This window comes from Cololabis saira, chromosome 14 (genome assembly GCF_033807715.1).
Source record: "Cololabis saira isolate AMF1-May2022 chromosome 14, fColSai1.1, whole genome shotgun sequence".
In the NCBI taxonomy this organism is placed as follows: domain Eukaryota; kingdom Metazoa; phylum Chordata; class Actinopteri; order Beloniformes; family Belonidae; genus Cololabis; species Cololabis saira.
In genome coordinates, this window is record NC_084600.1 from 10,418,492 (window position 1) to 10,443,744 (window position 25,253).

The window sequence follows — 25,253 nt, forward strand, 5'->3', positions numbered from 1 at the left end:
TCTGATATTCTGCAATCTATTCAGAGAACAGTCAGCAACATCTAGCCAGTGTAAGGAAAACTTTCAAATATAATTTGTAATTGTACAGCAAAGTTGCTGATTTAAAAAAATAACAAAAAAAGAAAGACAGTTTTAACTCATTAGTACAGGAAATGAAGATTAAGACCATGGCCTCTGTTATAATAAGTTTAGGGTTTTTTAATTTGGTCAGAGGTGAGGGCTTCATCACACTATCTGTGTTTGTTGTTGGGACTTGGCAGCAGGATGGATCTTATTAAAGACCAAAAACTCCAGGCTCTCTGTGACAGAGTGTTTATGGAGGAGGACTAGACTAATGAGATCCCTTTGGAGGAGAAAGAACTAGTGAATTCCAGCGATGCTCATTTAGCATCTCTTGGGCTTGTAGGCTTCTTATATGCCTTGTGTGTCTTAACAACTTTCATACATGCAACACTTATTGCTGAAAACAAAATAAATTTAGATATACAATTAAATTAAGATACAAGATTAACAGCAATCTCATGACCTCATGACTCCTGTTAAACATCAAAATTAACAGAGAATCTCCGAAAGGGAAATATGTGATCATTTGTTGCATTGAGGAATGTATAATTAATGATAATTAATGCTGTCCTGGTCTTTTTAACAAATCCAGCAAGATAGAGGCAGATGGGGAGGAAAAACACTCCTAGAGGGAAAAATAAAGATACATTTATCATATGTCAGCAGATCTTGGAGGCCTAGAGTACGACTGAAGGCCAAATACCAAAGACTGGTGATATATATCTGGTGTAAAGGACACACACAGACACACCCCATCTCAAGTTTCTTAATTCACTGTACGTGCACATCACACATGAAAGACGTGGTGTCAGTATGAAGGAGTTTACTGCATTACTGCCATTTATTGTTTGATAATGTAAGTGAAAGCTTCCGCAAGTATATACGTCTAACTGTTTGAGTTTGCAGCAGGCTGGAGCTGAAAAAACAAATATGCAAACCTGCTTAGCTTGCTGTGCACACCAGGGAGAAGATAAACTGTTATCCATGCAAATTACAATGGTCTTGACAAAGGATAAGGTTGTCAAATGTGAAACAAGTGGCGCATAATGCAGTCACATTAAAGTAAATTATTGCAACTAATTAGACCTTTAAAAAGCCTAAACTAGGGAGTAAGAGAGAAATGTAAGATAGCAGCACCTTACAGAGCACAGAAGACCTAGAGATTTGAGGGGGAGTTGTAAAAAATAAGCAGATGCAGAGCCTGGGGGGGAACTAGCTGCTACAGCGTGTAAAGAATGTGCAGGTCAAGTCCACACTTGTTAAATCTAGATACTATCGCAGACATTCACACTGGAGTCCTCATGCACACATCCAAACTCCTCTGGTAAGACTCGTGCAAAGAGTATCACAGCATGTAATGATAAATAATTACAATAATTAACAATGTATGCATGAAAAATGCATATGCTTTTAAAGTAAGGGCAACATGTATCATGTTTTCCGTAGAGATGAAAAATAGGTTAGGGTTAATTCTGAGCAGAGGCTGCTTATTGACCCCCTCTGCTGGGATTTTCATGATACTACAACTTGTTTTGACTTAAAAATGGAGTATTAAGCTGTAGTTGAATGATGATTCAGAAGGCTCTTGCATTACTTACTCAGAAAACTGATAAACCTTGCTGAAATTATTCATTGGTGAAGCAACTATACAGCTGGCTAGCTCTGTCCTCCTTCTGGAGACATTTCTGTCATGCCCTACTAAGAGAGATTGTGTCTTTTGGGACAGAAACGAAATGTAATCTGTTCCCCAGTCGACAGAAACTAATTAGATCTTTGCACGTTAACAGTAGGTATGTGGTTTTGTCTCAATTTGCATCCGTTTCTTGCATTTCTTAAAGTGTGTTATAAGAAACTAATATACTGTATAAAATTAAAAATTGTATTCCGCATTAAATAATGACAAAATTATATACAACAAAAACTTATAATTGAATATCAATGAAATTGTTACGAGGTGTGTGGTATTTCTGAAGTTCGGCATAATAAAAATAATGATCTTATTAACTATTTTACCTTAAAAGGGAAACGTACTCTGTGCTCTGACTTTACATTTTGCTGAGGGTATCACTTCCTTTATTGTACTGTACATACTAGGGCTGTGCGATTAATCGATTTTAAATCTAAATCGGATTTATTAATCAAGACGATGTTAAAAAAAGGAAAATCGGAAAATCGATTTTCCTTTTTTGCAGCTGGCTGCATGCGTCTAGTCATCTTTGTTTGGTCAAGAAAATTGTAAATGTTGTCACTTTATTAAACTCAAGGAGGATTTACAGTATCTTTCAATTGCACTTCATTCCCAATAGGGAAATTTGTTTGCTATTTTTCTTTAAAAATAAAGATAAAATATTTGAAACAATTTATTCCATTGTCTTTTGTAGTTTTACCAAAAAAATTGAAAATCGGGTTTTCAGAGAAAAGAATCGGGATTTTATTTTTGTCCAAAATCGCCCAGCCCTAGTACATACCATGTTTTATATTGTAGTTCATGTATGTTCTGCCTCTACCTAGATGATGACCATAATCTTGTTTTTCCTACCTGTCTTTATGAAAAATTTAAAATATTAATAAAGTTTTTTTTTTTTTTTTGAATGGAAACGTAAGATACATCAGCCAGATGTTTTTTTCAAAAACACCCGACAGTTTCAAGGTGAAATCATGCGAGCGTGTACCTAGAAGTGCTCTCTGAGGTGAGGGGAGACGTACCTGCGAGAGCTTTAATGCGAGAGCGTTCAAAGAGCCGTGCCGAACTGTTCTCATTGTCCCAGTCCGTCTCCGCCGCCAGATCCCAGCGGTTGTTGATGTCATTGTATTGCTGCTGGATCTCCAAGCTGTCAAAGTCTGTCGGTGATATTGTGCTCATGGTGTCAAGGTGAGAGGAAACACATTCAACCTAAAAAGACAAAAACAGAAACAAAAGAAGCGTCAGAAGTCAGCGGCATAAGCAGAAGACGTTGAATAATAGAAAAAGCTTAACAATACAGACTCTTTGATTTCTGTGTGAGCTAACGTTTAAAAGATCCAAACAAAGATTATTAACACTTCGCTTCTATTTCTTCAGAGGTAAAACCATGCACATCATGTGCCCAACAAAGTTTCCCAGCTGCAGTGCAGTTTAGTTTTATGAGTGTCATATGCAAATAGAAATTTCAACTGTGCAACTGTCTGATTATAAATTTGAGATACTGTAGGTTCAGCAACTGCTCACTAGGTTTAAGTTTATTCTGATATATGACAGCAGGACAACCAACAGCTAGATCTCATCTCATGAAGGTGCAGGTCCCCAACTTGACATGTGACTCATATTATGTGAATATTCAGATATTTATTGGCTTGAGTGTCCGTATGTACAGGACTGGCTCAGAAAATTAGAATATTGTGATAAAGTCCTTTATTTTCTGTAATGCAAAAATGTCATACATTCTGGATTCATTACAAATCAACTGAAATATTGCAAGCCTTTTATTATTTTAATATTGCTCATCATGGCTTACAGTTTAAGAAAACTCAAATATCCTATCTCAAAAAATAAGAATATTCTGGGAATCTTAATCTTAAACTGTAAACCATAATCAGCAATATTAAAATAATAAAAGGCTTGCAATATTTCAGTTGATTTGTAATGAATCCAGAATGTATGACAATTTTTTATTATTTTTTTAATTGCAATTTTTAACAGAAAATAAAGAACTTTATCACAATATTCAAATATTCTGAGACAGTCCTGTATGTGCGATCAGCATTCAGACCAGGTAAGTCAATACTAGCCATGCAACATCCTTTCCTTGTCGTCCTGCTGTTTGTATAAACTCAGCCTCCAGTTTTAAAGCAAGGGTATCTATTATGGTAACAATCGATACTTCATACATATGGAGGCTTTATATCCACCGCCTCCAGCTCCACCGCCCCCAGCTCCACCTCCGCCACTCACAGCTGACTTGCACATTGTGAACCGAAGCCAACTGCACCTCGTCCTCTCTTCTCCATCATTCAGCGTGTGGAACCATTATTCAAGTACAGATCCTCATATCACAACACACCAAATACTACATTCTCAAATTACTATGGATGTACATGTTGCATAAAGGCACTACAGTGGCTGTGGCTATAATAATATATCATGCATACCAATGCATGCTTAGTATTAGGCAAAGTCATAGAAGTGTATGCGCTTTATTCTCTCATTTCAAATCAATCCATGTCATAGCAAATCTACGACAATCACCGTAGAGCCTAAGGTTAGAAAACAATTAATTTAAAAAAGGATTACATTTAACCCTTGTGCTGTCTTTGGGTCAAAATGACCTTCTCCTTCCTTCTTTCCTCCTGCTCTCTCTCTCCTTCTTCCCTTCCTCTTTCCTCCTGCTCTCTCCTTCCTTCTTCCCTTCCTCTTTCCTCCTGCTCTCTCCTTCCTTCTTCCCTTCCTCTTTCCTCCTGCTCTCTCCTTCCTTCTTCCCTTCCTCTTTCCTCCTGCTCTCTCCTTCCTTCTTCCCTTCCTCTTTTCTCCCTTCATTCCTTCCTTCCTTCAATCTTTGTTTTTCCCTTCCTCTTTTCTCCCTTCCTTCCTTCAATCTTTGTTTTTCCCTTCCTTCCTTCCTTCCTTCAATCTTTGTTTTTCCCTTCCTCTTTTCTCCCTTCCTTCCTTCAATCTTTGTTTTTCCCTTCCTTCCTTCAATCTTTGTTTTTCCCTTCCTTCCTTCCTTCCTTCCTTCCTTCCTTCAATCTTTGTTTTTCCCTTCCTTCCTTCCTTCCTTCCTTCCTTCCTTCCTTCCTTCAATCTTTGTTTTTCCCTTCCTTCCTTCCTTCCTTCCTTCCTTCCTTCCTTCCTTCCTTCCTTCAATCTTTGTTTTTCCCTTCCTTCCTTCCTCTTTTCTCCCTTCCTTCCTTCAATCTTTGTTTTTCCCTTCCTTCCTTCCTTCCTTCAATCTTTGTTTTTCCCTTCCTCTTTTCTCCCTTCCTTCCTTCAATCTTTGTTTTTCCCTTCCTTCCTTCAATCTTTGTTTTTCCCTTCCTTCCTTCCTTCCTTCCTTCCTTCAATCTTTGTTTTTCCCTTCCTTCCTTCCTTCCTTCCTTCCTTCCTTCCTTCCTTCCTTCCTTCCTTCCTTCAATCTTTGTTTTTCCCTTCCTTCCTTCCTTCCTTCCTTCCTTCCTTCCTTCCTTCCTTCCTTCCTTCCTTCAATCTTTGTTTTTCCCTTCCTTCCTTCCTCTTTTCTTCCTTCCTTCCTTCCATCTTTGTTTTTCCCTTCCTTCCTTCCTTCCTTCCTTCCTTCAATCTTTGTTTTTCCCTTCCTTCCTTCCTTCCTTCCTTCCTTCAATCTTTGTTTTTCCCTTCCTTCCTTCCTTCCTTCCTTCCTTCAATCTTTGTTTTTCCCTTCCTTCCTTCCTTCCTTCCTTCCTTCAATCTTTGTTTTTCCCTTCCTTCCTTCCTTCCTTCCTTCCTTCAATCTTTGTTTTTCCCTTCCTTCCTTCCTTCCTTCCTTCCTTCAATCTTTGTTTTTCCCTTCCTTCCTTCCTTCCTTCCTTCCTTCCTTCCTTCCTTCAATCTTTGTTTTTCCCTTCCTTCCTTCCTTCCTTCCTTCCTTCAATCTTTGTTTTTCCCTTCCTTCCTTCCTTCCTTCCTTCCTTCAATCTTTGTTTTTCCCTTCCTTCCTTCCTTCCTTCCTTCAATCTTTGTTTTTCCCTTCCTTCCTTCCTTCCTTCCTTCCTTCAATCTTTGTTTTTCCCTTCCTTCCTTCCTTCCTTCCTTCCTTCAATCTTTGTTTTTCCCTTCCTTCCTTCCTTCCTTCCTTCCTTCAATCTTTGTTTTTCCCTTCCTTCCTTCCTTCCTTCCTTCCTTCCTTCCTTCCTTCCTTCCTTCCTTCCTTCAATCTTTGTTTTTTCCTTCCTTCCTTCCTTCAATCTTTGTTTTTTCCTTCCTTCCTTCCTTCAATCTTTGTTTTTTCCTTCCTTCCTTCCTTCAATCTTTGTTTTTTCCTTCCTTCCTTCCTTCAATCTTTGTTCCTTCCTTCCTTCCTTCCTTCCTTCCTTCCTTCCTTCCTTCCTTCCTTCCTTCCTTCCTTCCTTCCTTCCTTCCTTCCTTCCTTCCTTCCTTCCTTCCTTCCTTCCTTCCTTCCTTCCTTCCTTCCTTCCTTCCTTCCTTCCTTCCTTCCTTCCTTCCTTCCTTCCTTCCTTCCTTCCTTCCTTCCTTCCTTCCTTCCTTCCTTCCTTCCTTCCTTCCTTCCTTCCTTCCTTCCTTCCTTCCTTCCTTCCTTCCTTCCTTCCTTCCTTCCTTCCTTCCTTCCTTCCTTCCTTCCTTCCTTCCTTCCTTCCTTCCTTCCTTCCTTCCTTCCTTCCTTCCTTCCTTCCTTCCTTCCTTCCTTCCTTCCCCCAAAGACAGCACAAGGGTTAAAAAAGTAAACCAACAGCTAATAGTTAGATAGAACTTGTCTTTGAAATGAGTCACTGATACAGAATGGGAAGCCTTAATTGAGATGAACTCCCACCATCAGAGAACCATTCATTAAAAGGCACCATTTGCTTAAGAGCATTGACCAGCTTAATACATGTGGTTGAGTAGTCAATACTTGTTCTTTTATGTTTTGCTGTGTCTAGTAGGAGTGGCCAGTTTGCTCACTGAGCTAGGATAAAGACACAAGACGCAGAGGGCACATGCAGAAAAGTGGCAGGTTGCCAGCAGAAGTCTAGGTTTCTAGGTTTCATTTTTGAAGGTATTCCTTAAATGATGCAAACTACCATTTGCATTTTGATAAGGTAAACTAGGATGAAGATTTTAGTTCATCTATGTTAGAATTTGATGGCGCACCTATTAAAAAAAGTGTCCAGGAAATAAACATAGTGGTATCTCAAAGGAGAGCGAGGTTTACCCACTGGGAGATGTGTCACGAATCGATGGGACTAAATACTAGTTTCCTGTTCTCTTGCTCTTGTTACAAATGAGCAGCAGGATGGTAGAGTTATCTAGCTGAATATAAAACACAACCTCTCTCTCCCTGTCACTGTCTCTCCAAATCCAATGCAGTAGGATAGTCTAGAAACTACATTTAACATTCATACTCTTGTGGAAAATAGATATAAACGAGTTCACTGTTTCTCACGCGGCTATACATTTATTACTTACAGGACTGTCTCAGAAAATTAGAATATTGTGATAAAGTTCTTTATTTTCTGTAATACAATTACAAAAACAAAAATGTCATACATTCTGGATTCATTACAAATCAACTGAAATATTGCAAGCCTTTTATTATTTTAATATTGCTGATTATGGCTTACAGATTAAGAAAACTCAAATATCCTATCTCAAAAAATGAGAATATTCTGGGAATCTTAATCTTAAACTGTAAGCCATAATCAGCTATATTAAAATAATTAAAAGGCTTGCAATATTTCAGTTGATTTGTAATGAATCCAGAATGTATGACATTTTTTTTTTTTTTTTTAAATTGCATTACAGAAAATAAAGAACTTTATCACAATATTCTAATTTTCTGAGACTGTCCTGTATAAGAGTCTTAAAATCGCTTAAATCTACAGACCATAACACTGTCCATCATCCCAGCCAGGCCAAGCTACAACAAGTCACACTATTTCTAGCTATTAAAAAGAAAAGAAAAGAATAGGGAAAAAAGCAAAGCTCAACAAATCCCATTAGTGGTAGATTAAGATGTGGCTGGAAATAGAAACTAAATACAGGGATTAGAAGAGACGGCCGAACAGCGCCTCCACGTTCCCCTCCCCCCTGGCGTGTCACCTCTCCGCTCACTGACACCCCAGGACCTGCACCCACTCAGCAATGTGTGCTGTCTTACTGTAAACTATTTTTCTATGTTCATTTCCACATTTACACGACATCAGAAAGCCATATTGTTAGAAGAACTATCACAGTGAACCCTCAAGCATCAAATTTAACACTTTTCCGTTCATATCCTTTGGATTAAACTAGCAATGTATGAAATGAAACTAGTATAATGTATGAAAATGAAAAATGGAGAAGAAAAACATAGTGATATTAAACAAAATAAAAATGATAAGCATGTCTACAGGACTGTCTCAGAAAATTAGAATATTGTGATAAAGTTCTTTATTTTCTGTAATGCAATTAAAAAAAAAATGTCATGAATTCTGGATTCATTACAATTCAACTGAAATATTGCAAGCCTTTTATTATTTTAATATTGCTGATTGTGGTTTACAGTTTAAGATTAAGATTCCCAGAATATTCTAATTTTTTGAGATAGGATATTTGAGTTTTCTTAAGATGTAAGCCATGATCAGCAATATTAAAATAATAAAAGGCTTGCAATATTTCAGTTGATTTGTAATGAATCCAGAATGTATGACATTTTTGTTTTTGTAATTGCATTACAGAAAATCATAATATTCTAATTTTCTGAAACAGTCCTGTACACTGTGTGACTGGTCCAAACAGTAGCAAGAGCCACAAAGGAAACACTCTCTCTCCAACAATGTGTTGGTGGGAGTGTTTCAGGGCGGGGCCGGCAGGGAGGAAGACCAGAGAGGACTCTGGAGTCTGGGCTGGAAATCCTCCCCTTATTATGGTTAGAAAGAGGCTCGGCTCAGAGTCTGCTCTAATCACCCCTCCATGGATCAGACAAACAATCCTCTGACCTACTATGATACTGCACCCATCCTTGCACGCACCCACACATGCAGACAATCCTGGAACACATAGTACAGAATCTACGACCCATTACAATCCAGTACCACCAAACTTACACACACACCTACATCTGAAAGCCCTAGTGAGAGTCAACCCACTCACCATGTGACTAGATACTGGATCAGCAATCAGGGCTCAAAATGGATGAGTTCAAAATGGATTGTCATTCTGGGCTGAATGAAATGCATCCTTAAGGAGTTTTCCAAGCACGTTTCTCGTAAACGTGCAACACCGAAGCCTTCATTCCTTCTTCCAAAAGCTTTCATAATGCAACTTTCAACAATGCATATCGCAACGCGAAAAAAGCAACAAAAAAAATACTTGACGGACAGGGAAACAGAAGTGACACAAAATGGGGGAAAAGACAGGTTCATTGGATTAAAGCCCCATAAAACTCTTATTATATACAGGACTCTCTCAGAAAATTAGAATATTGTGATTTTCTGTAATGCAATTACCAAAAACAGAAATGTCATAAATTCTGGATTCATTACAAATCAACTGAAATATTGCAACCCTTTTATTATTTTAATATTGCTGATCATGGCTTACAGCTTAAGAAAACTCAAATATCCTATCTCAAAAAATTTGAATATTCTGGGAATCTTAATCTTAAACTTTAAGCCATAATCAGAAATATTAAAATAATAAAAGGCTTGCAATATTTCAGTTGATTTGTAATGAATCCAGAATGTATGACATTTTTGTTTTTTTAAATTGCATTACAGAAAATAAAGAACTTTATCACAATATTCAAATTTTCTGAGACAGTCCTGTACATATATTATACAAAAATTGTATCCAACATCTTTATGTTTCTATGCAGTGTGTGTCCTTTCTTGTGTATGAAGTGGCATAAATACATTAAAAAAAAGTAAGTAGTAAGCAGTCAATTTTCTCAAATACTGAGCATGAGGCTGTGTTTCTAGCTCCAACTTTGACAGCTACAGAAATACTACAGTCAATACCTTTTCACAATATTCTAATTTTCTGAGACAGTCCTGTACACATGACAAACCTGTCATGAAAAATTGTGCCTCTGAAAAAAACAGGAGGCTTAAAAGTGGGGCACAGAGGAACGCCTGGAGCCTGCACCCCCGCTCCTGACTGCACTTATACAGATTAGGTTCACTCACACAACAGAATGACAGTGGTTAAGAAAGCAGGGCAGAGCCGGCAGCATGGCAGCCGGCAAGGCCACCTCTTTCTGTTTCCGTCTCTTTCATCCCTCCTCGCTTCACCCAGCTGGTCTGGTTGTCACCGCACCCGTTAATCAGGGAGAGAGGGAAAGAGACATAGAACCCACAATCAGACACCCGCAGGGAATTAGGCCTGTGCACATTGGACAGCAGCACTGCCAATGTGCACCAGGGGAAAAGGGTAGACACACAAACACACACACACATACACCAAAAACCACTCCCTGGAATCCTGGACAAAGAAGCCTTAGGTTTTCCTTACAACAATATTACAATACTGGAATTTCAAATACATATTAGATATGTATTGGCTTAAGGTTTTTCTCCCACTAGGGGAGTTTTTACCTGCCATTGTTTATGTTATGTTTATGTAATAATTGCTCGGGGGTTTATGTTGTGGTCTCTGGAAAGATCCAAGAGACAACTTCTGTTATAATAGATGCTATATAAATAAAATTGAATTGAAATGTCTTAAATATTAAAGTGAAAATATTATAATTAAAATAATTCTAATTTACCCATCGGGCTAAATAAAAATCCACTAAAACTAAAGTAAACAATTGCTTCATAAGTGTAAAGCAGCAATGAACTTCACATTAACAAAATGTATCTATTTTTTTTTCTCCTTTTTTAGGGCCCGAGCACTTACAGTGTGAAGGCCCTGTTGTATCTGTAGGAATTTTCCTTCTTCCAACGAAATGAGGGCATTTTTTCCCCCTAAACGTGCCCCAAAAGTCACCAAATTTTGCACCAAGCCAGGCCAGGCTAATTATTTGATATTTAATGGTTTGCATTATTGGGCGTGGCCTAATGGCTCAACAGCGCCCCCTTGAAAACTTTGTGCCTCAAGCCCCACAATACGGTTTAACGTACATGCACGAAAATCGGTACACACCTGTATCATGTCACAACTTAAAGAAAAGTCTCTTGGCGCCATGGTCGAATCCGAACAGGAAGCCGGCCATTTTGAATTAATCGTGTAATTTTGGCACAATTTATGCCATTTCTTCAGCCGCTTCTGAGCCCGAACCGTAACGTGCACCCAGGTGTTACACATCAAAATGTGCGTCTCCATCCTGCGACAACGCTCATTACTTTTCTCTTTCAAAAGCGTTACTGTGGCGACGCTAGACGCCAAAAAACGCGCCCACCCTTCATCTGATTGGTCCGGACAGAAAAAACTTTGTGCCTCAAGCCCCACAATACGGTTTGACGTACATGCACGAAAATTGGTACACACCTGTATCATGGCGCAACTTAAAGAAAAGTCTCTTGGCGACATGGCCGAAACCGAACAGGAAGTCAGCCATTTTGAACATTTTGAATTAATCGCGTAATTTTGGCGAAATTTATGCCATTCCTTCGACAGTTAATACGGCCCGAACCGTAACGCACACCCAGGTGTGTTATACATCAAAATGTGCGTCTCCATCCTGCGACGATGCGCATTACTTTTCTCAGTCAAAAGCGTTACCGTGGCGACGATAGACGCCAAAAAGCGCGCCCTCCCTTCCTCTGGTTGTTCCATATTTGATAGTTCCTACTTTCTGCCATAACTTTTGAATGGTTTGACATAAAGACTCGTGGGTGGTGTCATCGGATATGGTTTTGAGTCCTTGAACATAATTGGTGCAAATTAGCCCCACCCCTTCATCTGATTGGTCGATATCTGATAGTTCCTACTTTCTGCCATAACTTTTGAATGGTTTGATATAGAGAGTCGTGGCTGGTGTCATCCACTAAATGTCCAGGTCTGAAGAATCTACATCAAGTCATTCAAGCTTCCACTGCAGCCTGAACGTGCACAAGGGTGCGAGGGCCCGTTCATCGCTGCTTGCAGCTTTAATTTTGTTTGTTTTTATTGTTGTATTATCTTTTTTGTCTATTTTCCTTATTATTAATTGTTTTCATCGAATGCTTAGGCCCGAGGGGTGGATTTGGAAGAGGGTGAAAATATGTGTATAATGTTTGTTTGACATCATTGTGGATGCCACCGTTTATAATAATAAAAAAAAAGAAATATAAATAAAAACATTTGATCACAAAAAAAATATATGTATTTCATTTAAGCGAAGTAGCAACTCTATCCCCAAATGAACGTACATGTGATTCAGTGCGTAACTGGTAACAACTTGGTTGTTACCAGACTGTTTGCAAGTATTTACAACTGTGGATTAATTTAGTGAAGTTGCAACTCTGCACTAAACCCATGTTCCAAGAACTAGAGTTTCATGAGTAAGTGGACGCTTGATGGATTGTTTATATGCAGAGGCACTATGAAGCAGAATCAAGGATTAGTAGCAACAGTTGGGTAATTTTTCACTTTGTAAAGTAAATGTCACATTGAGTGCGTTTACATGGGAAGTTTAATTCCTCTTTAATTCAGAATTAAAATTAAATCTGATTTAAAATGAGTAAAAATTACCATGTAAACACCTAATTCCGAATGAAAATGGCCATTCTGAATTAAACTTAATTCCGAAGTAAGTGGCTGGTTTATTCCGATTTTAAATCTGAATAGAATAATTCCGTGATCATGTTACACTCATTCCTCTTTAAATTAATTCCGGTCTTTCTGCGCTGCTCGTTCCCTCACCCGTCTGTCTCCATGACGCTTATATTCCGCGCTGGGCTTGTTTTCCAAACAAAGTTTCAAGATGGCAGCACGCAGTAAACGCTGGTCAAGAGCAGAGACCATTTATTTAATAAATAGCTTGGAGGACCTGGAAATAATTAAAAGAACAGATGGAAACAGGAAACATCAAAATTGTGAGCTTTTCAAAGTTGTAGCGGCTAAGCGGCTAAATTTGTTTTTCTTCCGGTAGACGTAACTTCCGGTCCGCCCCCTTATCCAATCAGAACCTTCCCAACCCCCAGACCTTAAGAGGAACTGGATAAAGCCGATCAAACATGTTTTCCATGTAAACCTCAATTCGGAATGACTATTTCCATGTAAACTCGAAGGAAAATTGTTTAATTTGGAATTATTTAATTCCGAATATTTAATTCAGAATCAAAAAACATCATGTAACCGTGGCCATTGTCATTTGCCTGGAGCGTGGGGTGATGGACTGCAGAGTGTGGGATACAAAAGCTGCCCCACCAAGCTGGCCCCGGCACAATGAAGGAGTCAGCATAGAGCTGCGTCCAGCCGCTCAAGCCTTTCCTGTTTGCAGAGCCGAGCAGCCAGAGGCCTCACATGCATCAGAGGCCTCCACAGGCTGCTGATCCCCGGCTCAATGCCCTGCTGAATAGCACAGCACAGCTCCTTTGTTGACCTGTAGCATCACATTCATCAAACATTCAAGTGACCAGGATGCCCTCAACACACTGACATAGAAGGGCTATTTTGGTTTTGCACACCAATGCTTAATGCAGCACAGCAATATACAGGACTGTCTCAGAAAATTAGAATATTGAGAAAAAGTTCTTCATTTTCTGTAATGCAATTACAGAAAAGTTTAAGATTAAGATTCCCAGAATATTCTAATTTTTTGAGATAGGATATTTGAGTTTTCTTAAGCTGTAAGCCATGATCAGCAATATTAAAATAATAAAAGGCTTGCAATATTTCAATTGATTTGTAATGAATCCAGAATGTATGACATTTTTGGTTTTGTAATTGCATTACAGAAAATCATAATATTCTAATTTTCTGAGACAGTCCTGTATATAACAAATGTTTAAGTTCCCAATTTATATCCTTTTCTAGTTTAGAAACATTTCTTACTTTGATTCCAGGATTCTAAGTTTTTTCTGGATTTTTACTCTAAAAATCTTTTAAACCAAATAACTAATTTCAAGTAAGCTTATCTAAAAGAAAGCATACTGCGATAAAGTAGGTTTATAGCATACTTAAATATAATCAGTACATTTTCTGGGAGAAGTGTGTTTCCTGACAGCTGAGGCTCTATTCATAGCTAGGGTTCATAAACATAGACTGAAGCGCAGTAAGATGGATTCTCTTATATTCCGATCTCTCAAATGTTATGAAAATCCAGTTGCCCTGCAAGGTAATCACAGGTTAGTAGGTGCAAGATGGCAAATCAGATTCATCCATCACATAGCATATTAACTGTACTTACCGGTATACCAATACATGAATTACAGAGGTTAGTGATCCTGTCAATGCTGCTATTCTTGCTAAATTAGTTTTCAGTCCTTTTAAATATCTGTGTCTGAAAAATTACAGTACTAGCATCCTTCTCCAGGACTACCAAAAACCAAAATTAAAAATGTCAGTGTGTAAAACACCAATTCAGATACCATTTCATTCTTAACTTAAAAGGGGACATATTATGAAAAACATGTTTTTTCTTGCTTTAACATATATAAAGTGGTCTCCCCTCAGCCTGCCAACTCAGAGAAGGAGGAAAGAAACCAAATTCTGCCGTGTCTGTACAGCAACCTGGATGAACCGTCCAGTGTGATGTGGATCTACGAGCCAATAAGATTCTGCTATTCAGCGATTTACATAGGTTGGCCTCCGATGCGTGAAACCACGCCCACAACTAACTCCACCGGCCGGAGCTTCCGCCATTTTTTTGTAGCGATGTATCGCGTCATTCAGGCAGCCAATCAGCAAAGAGCCTCATCATCATAGCCCGCCCACTCAGAATCCTGCATAGATAATGAGGTCAGAGAATGGGAAGATAAAGACATGGCTCAGAGGCTGAATTTCTAATTTATTTAGCAAAAACAATCAAAAGCTTGTTTTTAAGACATTCAAGGCCTGTTTAAAATAGATATTAGATGCCATAATAGGTCCCCTTTAAACACTTGTAATCCTATGTTGTTAATATAGTTCATTAGTAAATAATATTACAAAATAGATCAAAGGATAAAATACAAGATGATAGATCATCACTATTGGCCAACAATTGGTGATGTGTCCCAAATGTTCTGTTAGGACCACCCTTATGATAAATAAAACATACTAGTTTAAAACACCACGTTTGGTGAAGAGACAGCTGAATTAGTCAACTAATCAGATATTAAACAACAACTGCAGCAAGAGATATTGAATATTTTGGTCATGTTCCAGTGCTAGACTTCTTTACTTCCATTGTTATATTTGACACCATACAGGGCTCCAGACTAACTTTTTTCACTAGGAGCACAGTAGCCCCTAACTGAAAATTTTTAGGGGCACAATCAGAAATTTTAGGAGCGCACATCGTTTATCGACACGCTAACCAAATTTTTACATTTCTACTACATTTCAGTGTATTAGTAATACGTATTTCATAATAGATTAATGCATTCAGGGATTAAAGCAAAAAAAATATTTTTGACTGAAAAAAATTTTTCAGGCCAGTTCATATTCCCCCTCCATCTATGCGCTGCACCAAGTTAAATGCTGTATTAGCCCTTCTGTTTTCTGTTTTTTATCACCATTTGATTCGATCCGATCCGATATTAATGTGGGTTAGTGTTATTAAAAATGTTTTTTGAGCTGTTGCCTGAATTATACGACTGTAAAATAACTAGTGAAATAATAATTTCACAATAATTATTGTGAAATAACTAAAAAATAAATAACTCAAATGGGTCTTTCAATATCCATTTAAAGTGCAAAAAAGAAGGAAATATCAACAGCTCATGCAGTAAACAAATAATTTTAGCTTGTCTAATTTATTCTGTCACCAGACACACAGCTTGCCATGAAGCATCAGGGATTTTTCAGGTATGTCATGACAAACTGTGTGTCCAATTAACAGAAGAAACCAAACAAGCTATGAACTTCATTGAACTTGTATAACATTTTGAAATTTAAGCTGAAATATCCACTGAACACTGGTTGTGCACGGGTGGGCGTGTGTATGAGTGTGTGTGTCCTTGTCTGTGTGTAAAGTGCCTGGCGATTCAATGATCTGCAAGTTTTGCCCGCACACAGTTGAATGGACACGAAAAGATACATGCGAAAAAAGATCATGTACTTTAACGGCGACGTCTGTAGTAGGTGTAATAATCATAATTTTGTATTACAGTACGACGCGCTCTCCTCACGTGGAGCGCGAGAGCGGGGTCTGTTTCTTAACGCAGCTGGTTGTCTGTGTGAGCGGACGTTAACGCACATGGCAGCATTAACGCAGGCTCAAACAGCAAGTAATTTCCAGCATTAACAGTCCTGCTCAGCCCGCTGTCTGTACGGAGTAAACTGTGGTTCTGTATTTTCTGCGCTGGTTTCTCAGGCGGCCGCTTCCACATGTTTGTTTTCTTCATGAGGGCAGCGGGGGCGGGCGGGGGAAAGAAGCGCAGTGTCCCCGGCTCTTAGTGACCCTTTTTTCAGCATTTTTTCAAAAGAAAACTTAATTTAGTTCGAGTTTTAAAAACCAGCGCTTTGTTAACGCTACCGCTGCTCTTTGACGCCGTGTTCATTGTTTGATAGTTTCACACCACGCGCATGTGTGAATTAAATGACGTGACTACTGGTCCCTCAGTCTCTGACAAGTCGTCTTCCCTGAGGGACGGGGGCGAACCCGCCCTCCTCTGGTTCTGATTGGATAATACCAAGGCTCTGGCTAGATTTATTGGTTTACAACAGCGTCAGTTTAATGTCCAACATGATTTAATTGGATAGTCTAACGGCTGATTTATGGTTCCGCGTTACACCAACGCAGAGCATACGGCGTTGGTGTAACACTGGCAAATTTACTGGTCTCACGTGTGCGAGTGGACATGAAATTCAGTCGCACATACTCAAATTTTGGTCGCAAAATGCGAGCATTTGGTCGCAGTCTGGAGCCCTGCCATACACTTGTTTGGTGGGCTTGTCATACCAAACAGACGCTCGATGACTTTCCAAAAACTTTCCAAAACTTATGAAAAACTAATGCGTGATACCCTTTCACATTTAAAGACTATGAGCCAGAGTTTTGAGTCGCGGACTAAAGAGTTTGCCTCCTTACACCTATGAAGTGAGATCATGGGAGCAACCCAAATTCAGAAAGAACTGTGATTTTGTTCTGACTGTGGAAATCACTCTGCAACCATGAAAATACTTGTGTAAGCTCGGCAAAAGTAACCATTGGCCACGGTTACATGATGTTTTTTAATTCGGAAACAAATAATTCCGAATTAAACTATTTTCCTTCGAGTTTACATGGAAATAGTAATTCCAAATTGAGGTTTACATGGAAAACACGTTTGATCGGCTTTATCCAATTCCTCTTAAGGTCTGGGGGTTGGGAAGGTTAGGATTGGATAGGGGGGCGGACCGGAAGTTACGTCTACCGGAAGAAAAACAAACTTAGTCGCTACAACTTTGAAAAGCTCACAATTTTCATGTTTCCTGTTTCCATCTGTTCTCTTAATTATTTCCAGGTCCTCCAAGCTATTTATTAAATAAATGGTCTCTGCTCTTGACCACCGTTTACTGCGTGCTGCCATCTTGAAACTTTGTTTGGAAAACAAGCCCAGCGCGGAATATAAGCGTCATGGAGACAGACGGGTGAGGGAACGAGCAGCGCAGAAAGACCGGAATTAATTTAAAGCGGAATGAGTGTATACATGATCGCAGAATTATTCTATTCAGATTTAAAATCAGAATAAACCAGCCACTTACTTCGGAATTAAGTTTAATTCGGAATGGCCATTTTCATTCGGAATTAGGTGTTTACATGGTAATTTTTACTCATTTTAAATCGGATTTAATTTTAATTCTGAAATAAAGAGGAATTATACCCAACAAAGCTAGTAGAGCCAATATCACCGCTAGAATATTATGAAGCTCAATATAACAAAATATTACCATATAAAATAAATAAACATTAATACAAATATTGTTTACTGCAGCTAGTAAAGGATTTTTTTTATACAATATTATAATTATTATTTACTTAAAAAGAGCACATTCTTATTGTGCCATTGACTTGCTTTTATAAATTTCTAAAAATAAAAATATTTTTTTTTTTTTTAATATGGGAAAACATCAAATGATAGGGCAGCAAGAAGCAGCTATGTGGTGATATGGTTAAATACAGCAAAGTTTAAAGCGACACTACGTAACTTTTCCACCTTAATATCATATTTCCAGAGTCATTGTGATGGTACATTAACTTCCAACAGGTTTAATGAACCTCTGTCATGGTCTGAGGGGTCTGTATCGCCTTCACTGGCACTATGTAACTTTGAGGTGCATGGTAGGAACCCTGCCACACTAAAAAACTACAAATCTTTACGCTTTGACTGCTTTGCGGCATACGTCACTTCCCCCTCCTTCCCGATTCGCAGTCGAGATGAAAATGGGCGGGGCTTGGAGCTCAGAGCTCCGCAGAAGCTGGTAACCCGTTGCTGTGTTGTGGCTGCAGCAGCTCCACATAACAGACGTGGGGAAAAGATCCTAATGGTTTAACTTTTCACCGATTTCCTGCTCGGAGGCAGAACCACGGAGGCTGAGTATCTGACATAACAGTGTAAAAGAGTGAAAGAGTTGTCGGCTCGCTTGGATCGCGGCTGTAACGACCAAACCTTCCACACAGTAAAGCCTGAATTATGGTTCTGCGTTAAATCGACGCAGACCTACGGCGTAGGGTACGTGGTGACGCGCAACGTACGGTCGATTTAACGCAGAACCATAAACAGCCTTAAACCACAAACACTCACGCAGACCGGGTCGGATCAAAACACGGGTTTTATTCCCCACTTCGCCAGCTAAACGCAGTTGCTGGCCAGCTCTCTGCGGTGCAATTAACCCCAATCTTCAGATAAAACTAGTTTGTTGAGGAAAAAATATTAACTCTTATTTGTAGCTGCAGAGGAAAAAAATAATCTCACGAGGAAAACAAAAATATTGCTCACGCCTCGGAGCCTCTTCAACATAATATAGCAGTCAAAAAAAAAAGAAAAGAGAAGTAAGAGGGATACAAAACATGTACTGTATGTTGTACTATTATACAAATTTATTGAAACACATGGCGAGTCAAACATTTACCAAAGCAGCTGCCAAACACTCCTAAACAAGGTAGCCGGAGACGGTGGTTCTGCAGAACTGCGGCAGTAAATCCTTCTAAAGAGTGCAGCTCCGACGAGGAGCTCCATTCTTTAGAAAGGATTTCATATGGATCCAAACCGTTAATAATCATTATTTTCTCCATATACCGCTCCCTGGCTTCCTTGTTTAAGGTATCCCGTTAAATTCCAGTTCCTTTCCAGCACTTTAACATCTTTTTTTTTGCGTTCCGTCTGTTCACTTGGTGAAACAGAAAAGCGTCCCGTCTTCTCTCAAAACAAATGCACGCGACGGGACAGGAGTTTTCCGGAAGTACGCGCTGGTGCACATGGGAAACGTAGTGTTCTTTCTGGTAAAGCACTACCGCTTTTGTCCAAAAGATGCCGCCAAACTCAGAAAAGCTGAAAGTTACGTTGTGCTGCTTTAAGAGTGTATGCACAATATGGAAAAATAGGTTCAAGAGGGCTCTTCAGTACGACGGAGTATTAGGGCCAAACTAAGACAAAAAAAATAAATTACGAAAATAAAGTCATAACAATATGAGAATAAAGTCATAATGTTGTGAGAAAAAGTCGTAATATTACGAGAATAAAGTCGTAATATTAAATATATTATAAATATATAAATATGACTTCACAAGATGCTCAATATTCCTCATTTTAACACAGGGAGAGGATGCTCTTCCTGTTAGTTCTCATAAATTACCACTTTATTCTCGTAATATTACGACTTTATTCTCATAAATGACCACTTTATTCTTGTAATATTATGACTTTATTCTCATAAATTACCACTTTATTCTTGTAATGTTACGACTTTATTCTCGTAATGATACGACTTTATTCTCGTAATGATGCGACTTTATTCTCGGTATATTATGACTTTATTCTCGTAATATTACAACTTTATTCTTGCAACATTATGACTTTATTCTCGTAATTTTACGACTTTATTCTCCTAATTTCCCATTTTTTTTGTCTTAGTTTGGCCCTAATACTCTCATCGTACTTCAGAATCAGCACTAAGGGAAAACTAAATTCACAGTAGTGTACTATTGCTGAACACTGTTCCAACTACCCAGTCTGACAGTAAAACCATGGCTGCCTCTCATCAAAAAGGCTCCACGGTTCAATCTGTAACTATGACTGTAATACCAGTATGAGTTCAGTGAAATTCTTCAAGATATGAATTATCATTATCACAATATTCATCACACAGGACGGTTGGATAAAGAACAAAAAACCCCAAAACAACCATTCTGATCAATAAATGTTTCTAAATGCAACTTTAGATGCACATTATTTTAACCGTCACTTTAATGTGCAATATAACAGCACATCCTGGAGGCAAGAAGTCAGGCACAACTCCAAGGAGGAAGGGGTTACTAGTTCAACATACTGAACGTGCTGTTCTTTAACCCTCCACCTAAACTAAACCCTCATAATTCAAGGTGGTGAACAGCAACAAGTAAGAGACTCTGTGTCTCCCTCTAGTGGTATAATTCCAGTGTACATCTAGCCAAATATACTGTACCTGCACCAGTTATGAGATTAAACCATTAACATGTTAAAGGAATGACAATGCTCATTCTGTTGAAATGCGATACTGTGATGGGTAAATCTGCACCTTAGCATATACAGGACTGTCTCAGAAAATTAGAATATTGTGATCAAGTCCTTTATTTTCTGTAATGCAAAAATGTCATACATTCTGGATTCATTACAAATCAACTGAAATATTGCAAGCCTTTTATTATTTTAATATTGCTGATCATGGCTTACAGCTTAAGAAACCTCAAATATCCTATCTCAAAAAATTAGAATATTCTGGGAATCTTAATCTTAAACTGTAAGCCACAATCAGCAATATTAAAATAATAAAAGGCTTGCAATATTTCAGTTGATTTGTAATGGATCCAGAATGTTTGACTTTTTTTTTTTTTTTTTTTTTTTTAAATTGCATTACAGAAAATAAAGAACTTTATCACAATATTCTAATTTTCTGAGACAGTCCTACATTCAACACATGCCATCTACCAAAAACATTTTGCAGAATAGTCACAACTACCCATTGTGACAAAATTACACTAAAGGACTTTTGCTGTCTCTACAGCAACGACCCCAATAAAAAGTGCTTAGGCAGGGTTCAAACAGCCTTTACCTCTCCTAGAAAAAAACTTCTGATTGCATCTGAGCGAAACAAGCCCAATCCACAGAGACCCTAATCACACTTCAGGATAATTTCATAAGACTATGCAGGAACTTCAGATGTTCTTTCTCCAGGCCTGGAAGGTTAGAGCTCTGTTGATTGCACTGGTATTATCTATGCAATATTATATTATGGCTGATCAGTGCTGCATAGTACATACATAATTGTGTCTGTGGAAAGATAAATTGGTATTCAGTACACAATATATTTGAGAATTAAAATGGGTGGGGAATGTTAAATAAACATTTTTAATTAAAATTCTTCAATAGAAATTAGAGTCATTTATTACTCATAAAGGCCTTAATGCATGAATAAGAGACCATTTGAGCTGCAGAACTAAACTACAAACACAATATTTTGTTTCACAATCCAATGCTGTTCAACTCTTTTTTTTTTTAGATTATGTAGTTCTGGAACTGAAAAATGATTATCTAAATATGAAATATACAGCGTTTTTACTTGATAGCAACTCATCAAAACATAAAAATCAACCACACTTCCACTCAGACAATAAAAGCACATTAATTAATATTAAAATAAACATGAAATATAAGGTTTTAAAAATATCATGTAAAATGCAAACTAAAAATAGAGTCCAGTTGTGGCAGAGGTGAGTGTGTGAGACTCAGTTCAGGAGGCGTTAAATATCATGTGATATCATGTTACCTCACCAATTTTCTGTGCATTTTATACATAATTTATAGAAGTATAGAGATTAAACTTGTGATTTCATATCGGCATAGTCAAAACTTTAAGAATTAAAGAAGCACAAAGGAATGTTTGCAAGTTTTAGCTCAGAGCTGCCTCTATAGGTGCAGAGGTGAAATCACCTTTATGACAGTGTCTGAGACTTATTCTTCTCTCTTGTTTTGTCTTCTGCCATTACTTTCTTGAGTCTATAATACCTGGTACACACATGTTTTTAGATTGTCGCTGAAAAATAATTGTCAATTCTGAAAGAGAATAGTGTAATAATCCTGGAGGACTGTACATCATATCGGGGCCTTTAGTTGCCACTGCCATGATGTCCACATGTCAATGTCTGCCATAGTGGTGGAATACAGCTGTCAAAAGAGACAACCAGAACACGAGCCCCAAGTCACATTCAGTGGTTTTTTGCCAATAGTGTGGACAGGAAACTATGAGGGTTAGATATTTCCCAAAAGCAATCAAATATTCCTTCAAATAATGACGAAACAGAACTTTTAACATGAACCAAAAATCCTTTAGCTGCTTTAAATGAGTACATGAGTACACATTATGCTTGTCTTTCACTCTGCTCACTTGGTGAAGGAAAAAAAGAACTGAAAATATTAATCACACTGTAACAGAAGCGCGTGTGGACTAAGAAGGTAAACTCTAATGTGCTCATATTTCTGCTTGTTGTCTCTATTGCTTAATAAATACAGTCACAGACCAAACCTATCAAGTCAGTCTAAAGGCTATACTGTACACAACGTTGCAGTAATTACTTAAATCAAAATGACTTTTTAACAGAAGCAGTAAACCATATTACGAATATGTGAAAACAATTAATAAGTTTACAGAAAATGTGACATGATGAAGAGAAAAGAAAGCTAATTCTCAAAGAAATCAATTTCTAGTTGGCCTGTAAGCCTGTGAATTAGTCATGAGTATTAAGTTCAGATAAAAACATGAAGTACTGGAACAAGACCCATATAGTAACATTTAGTAATGTGATCCCCCCTATGATGAAGAGACCACAACCTTGATTTCACAAAACATCCACAGCTTTTATCAATGTCCCTTAAGAGAAAGTCCAATATTTCCCATGGTACAGTCTAGCCAAAATAACCTTCTAGGTGTCATGATTGTAGTCTTAAACTTCTTTGAACTATAAAGATAGTACCAGTAGTTATGTTTCCTCAAGAGCCAGAGCTGTCATTTGTCTATTGCCTATTTACTGTACAAGTGAGCGAAAATAACCGAGTCAAATTCCAATGTCTTGTTTGACCTGACCTGGCCAAAAAAACATGATTCTGATTCTAAATTCTTCCATCAAGATTTCGTAAGATGACCAGAAGTTATCATCAGTTTTACAATACATTACAGGACTGTCTCAGAAAATTAGAATATTGTGATAAAGTCATTTATTTTCTGTAATGCAAAAATGTCATACTGTACATTCTGGATTCATTGCAAATCAACTGAAATATTGCAAGCCTTTTATTATTTTAATATTGCTGATCATGGCTTACAGTGTTAGAAAACTCAAATATCCTATCTCAAAAAGTTGCAACATTCTGGGAATCTTAATCTTAAACTGTAAGCCATAATCAGCAATATTAAAATAATAAAAGGCTTGCAATATTTCAGTTGATTTGTAATGAATCCAGAATGTATGACATTATTATTATTTTTTTTTAAATTGCATTACAGAAAATAAAGAACTTTAATATTCTAATTTTCTGAGACAGTCCTATACACTTACTACTCTGTCAATCGAAGAGAAAAATGTCCTGTTTTTCCTTTTCTGCCACATGTTTGATGTGGGTTCTACCATGAAACCTGGTTCCATACATGTCTACTCGAGGCTATACAGCTCTGATCTATGTTGTCAATAATAGCAAATGTGAGAAATTTGCACATTTAAAAAAAAAAAAAGATAACTAATTAGGATTCATATTAATAAAGGCAACCTTTAACACACTTTTACGTGACAGATTGTAGTGTGTCTCAGTGTAGGCCAGCCAGGCACGCAGTTGAAATCTGAATTCTCTTAACAACATAACCCACACACATGGGAGATAGAGGGAGAAAACACCAGAGCTTTACAAGATGCCAGCAGTGTAAAAATACCTCCAAAAAGAAATCAGGGGCTCAGCAACAAGACAAGGCTAGTGTGGTTTTCCCCAGTAGATGCTGAAAAGCAAAGATCCACAGACACACGCAGATAAAAAATGTGGCTGCGTTTTGACATCGATTCAAACAAAGGCGAGAAGAGACACATGCAGAGAGAGATGGCTCCCAATAAATAAGGCTCTGTCGGCTCTGTCTCTGTCTCAAACAGGCAGTTAACACATCACAAATATAAGCACATGTATGTATTCTATTGTTGGAGAAAATGCAATAGAAAAGCGCTACCTTTTTGACTTGGAGAGCTAATAGTAGCGGCGAGGCTAACAGCAGTCACCTGCGTTGGTTGAACGGAGAGCCTGAATTCAGCCTTACTGACAGGATGATTTATGGTTCCGCGTTACATCGACGCAGAGGCCTACGCCGTAGACTACTCCAAACCATACAGCGTAGGCTCTGCGTTGGTGTGACGCGTGACCATAAATCAGCCTTACGGGGTATGCTCTGCGTCGATTTGTGGGCAGCCTGCTGGCAGCGGAGAGGATACAAAACACACAAAAAACCCCCCACTTACCCCGCAGTTCTCCGTCTGCCAATGATATTTTCTCGCTGGATGTTATATTTCACCATACATTAAAAAAAAAAAAGGCTTCAGACTCGGCTTTTAGATGCTGATGGCGCTGGCTGTGTTTTCAGGTCCGCATCCTCGGAAAGAGCTGTTTCCTCCGCTCTCTGGTCGCAGCCCGCGTTACGAAACCACGCTCCCTCTCTGGCTCTGGCAGGGCTCACACTCACACACACACACACTAGAGGCATCCGGGGGGAGACCCAGGAAAGCTAAGAAGCCCCGGGTGGGTGGGTGTCCGGGTGGGAGAGGGGTGGTCTAGGACACGGAGATCCGCAGCAGCAGCAGCCTCTCTCTGACCTCCTCCTGCGGCCGAGCTGCATCCGAACGGCCGCTGCGAGCCTGCCGACTCCCGCTCCTGTGACTGGAAGAGTGGTGGTGGAGCAGAGAGGGGAGGTGGGGGAGTGGAGCAGAGGGGAGTGAGGTGTAGGTGGGGGAGTGAGGTGTGGGTGTAGGTGGGGGAGTGAGGTGTAGGTGGGGGAGTGAGATGTAGGTGGGGGTGTAGGTGTAGGTGGGGGAGTGAGGTGTAGGTGGGGGTGTAGGTGTAGGTGGGGGGTGTAGGTGGGGGAGTGAGATGTAGGTGGGGGGGTGAGGTGTAGGGGGAGGTGTAGGTGGGGGGTGTGAGGTGTAGGTGGGGGAGTGAGATGTAGGTGGGGGTGTAGGTGTAGGTGGGGGAGTGAGGTGTAGGTGGGGGTGTAGGTGTAGGTG

The 25,253-nt window shown here is 38.8% G+C and overlaps 1 protein-coding gene across 6 annotated transcripts in view; it reads right to left on the bottom strand.

The window, feature by feature from the left end:
• sptbn2 (spectrin, beta, non-erythrocytic 2) overlaps positions 1-24,920 on the bottom strand; it is a 92,733-nt gene extending 67,813 nt beyond the window's left edge. For 5 of the 6 annotated variants that reach the window (XM_061739637.1, XM_061739636.1, XM_061739639.1 and 2 more), the window contains exons 1-2: positions 24,495-24,920; positions 2,770-2,956 (exon numbers count right to left, since the gene is read on the bottom strand). In XM_061739637.1, the coding sequence (XP_061595621.1) occupies positions 2,770-2,926 (157 nt within the window). In that variant the 5' untranslated portion in view covers positions 2,927-2,956; positions 24,495-24,920. Of the gene's footprint in view, positions 1-2,769; positions 2,957-24,208; positions 24,273-24,494 lie in introns of those variants that run through there. The other variant, XM_061739634.1, reaches the window with a different exon arrangement.
• Positions 24,921-25,253: the final 333 nt, after the last annotated feature.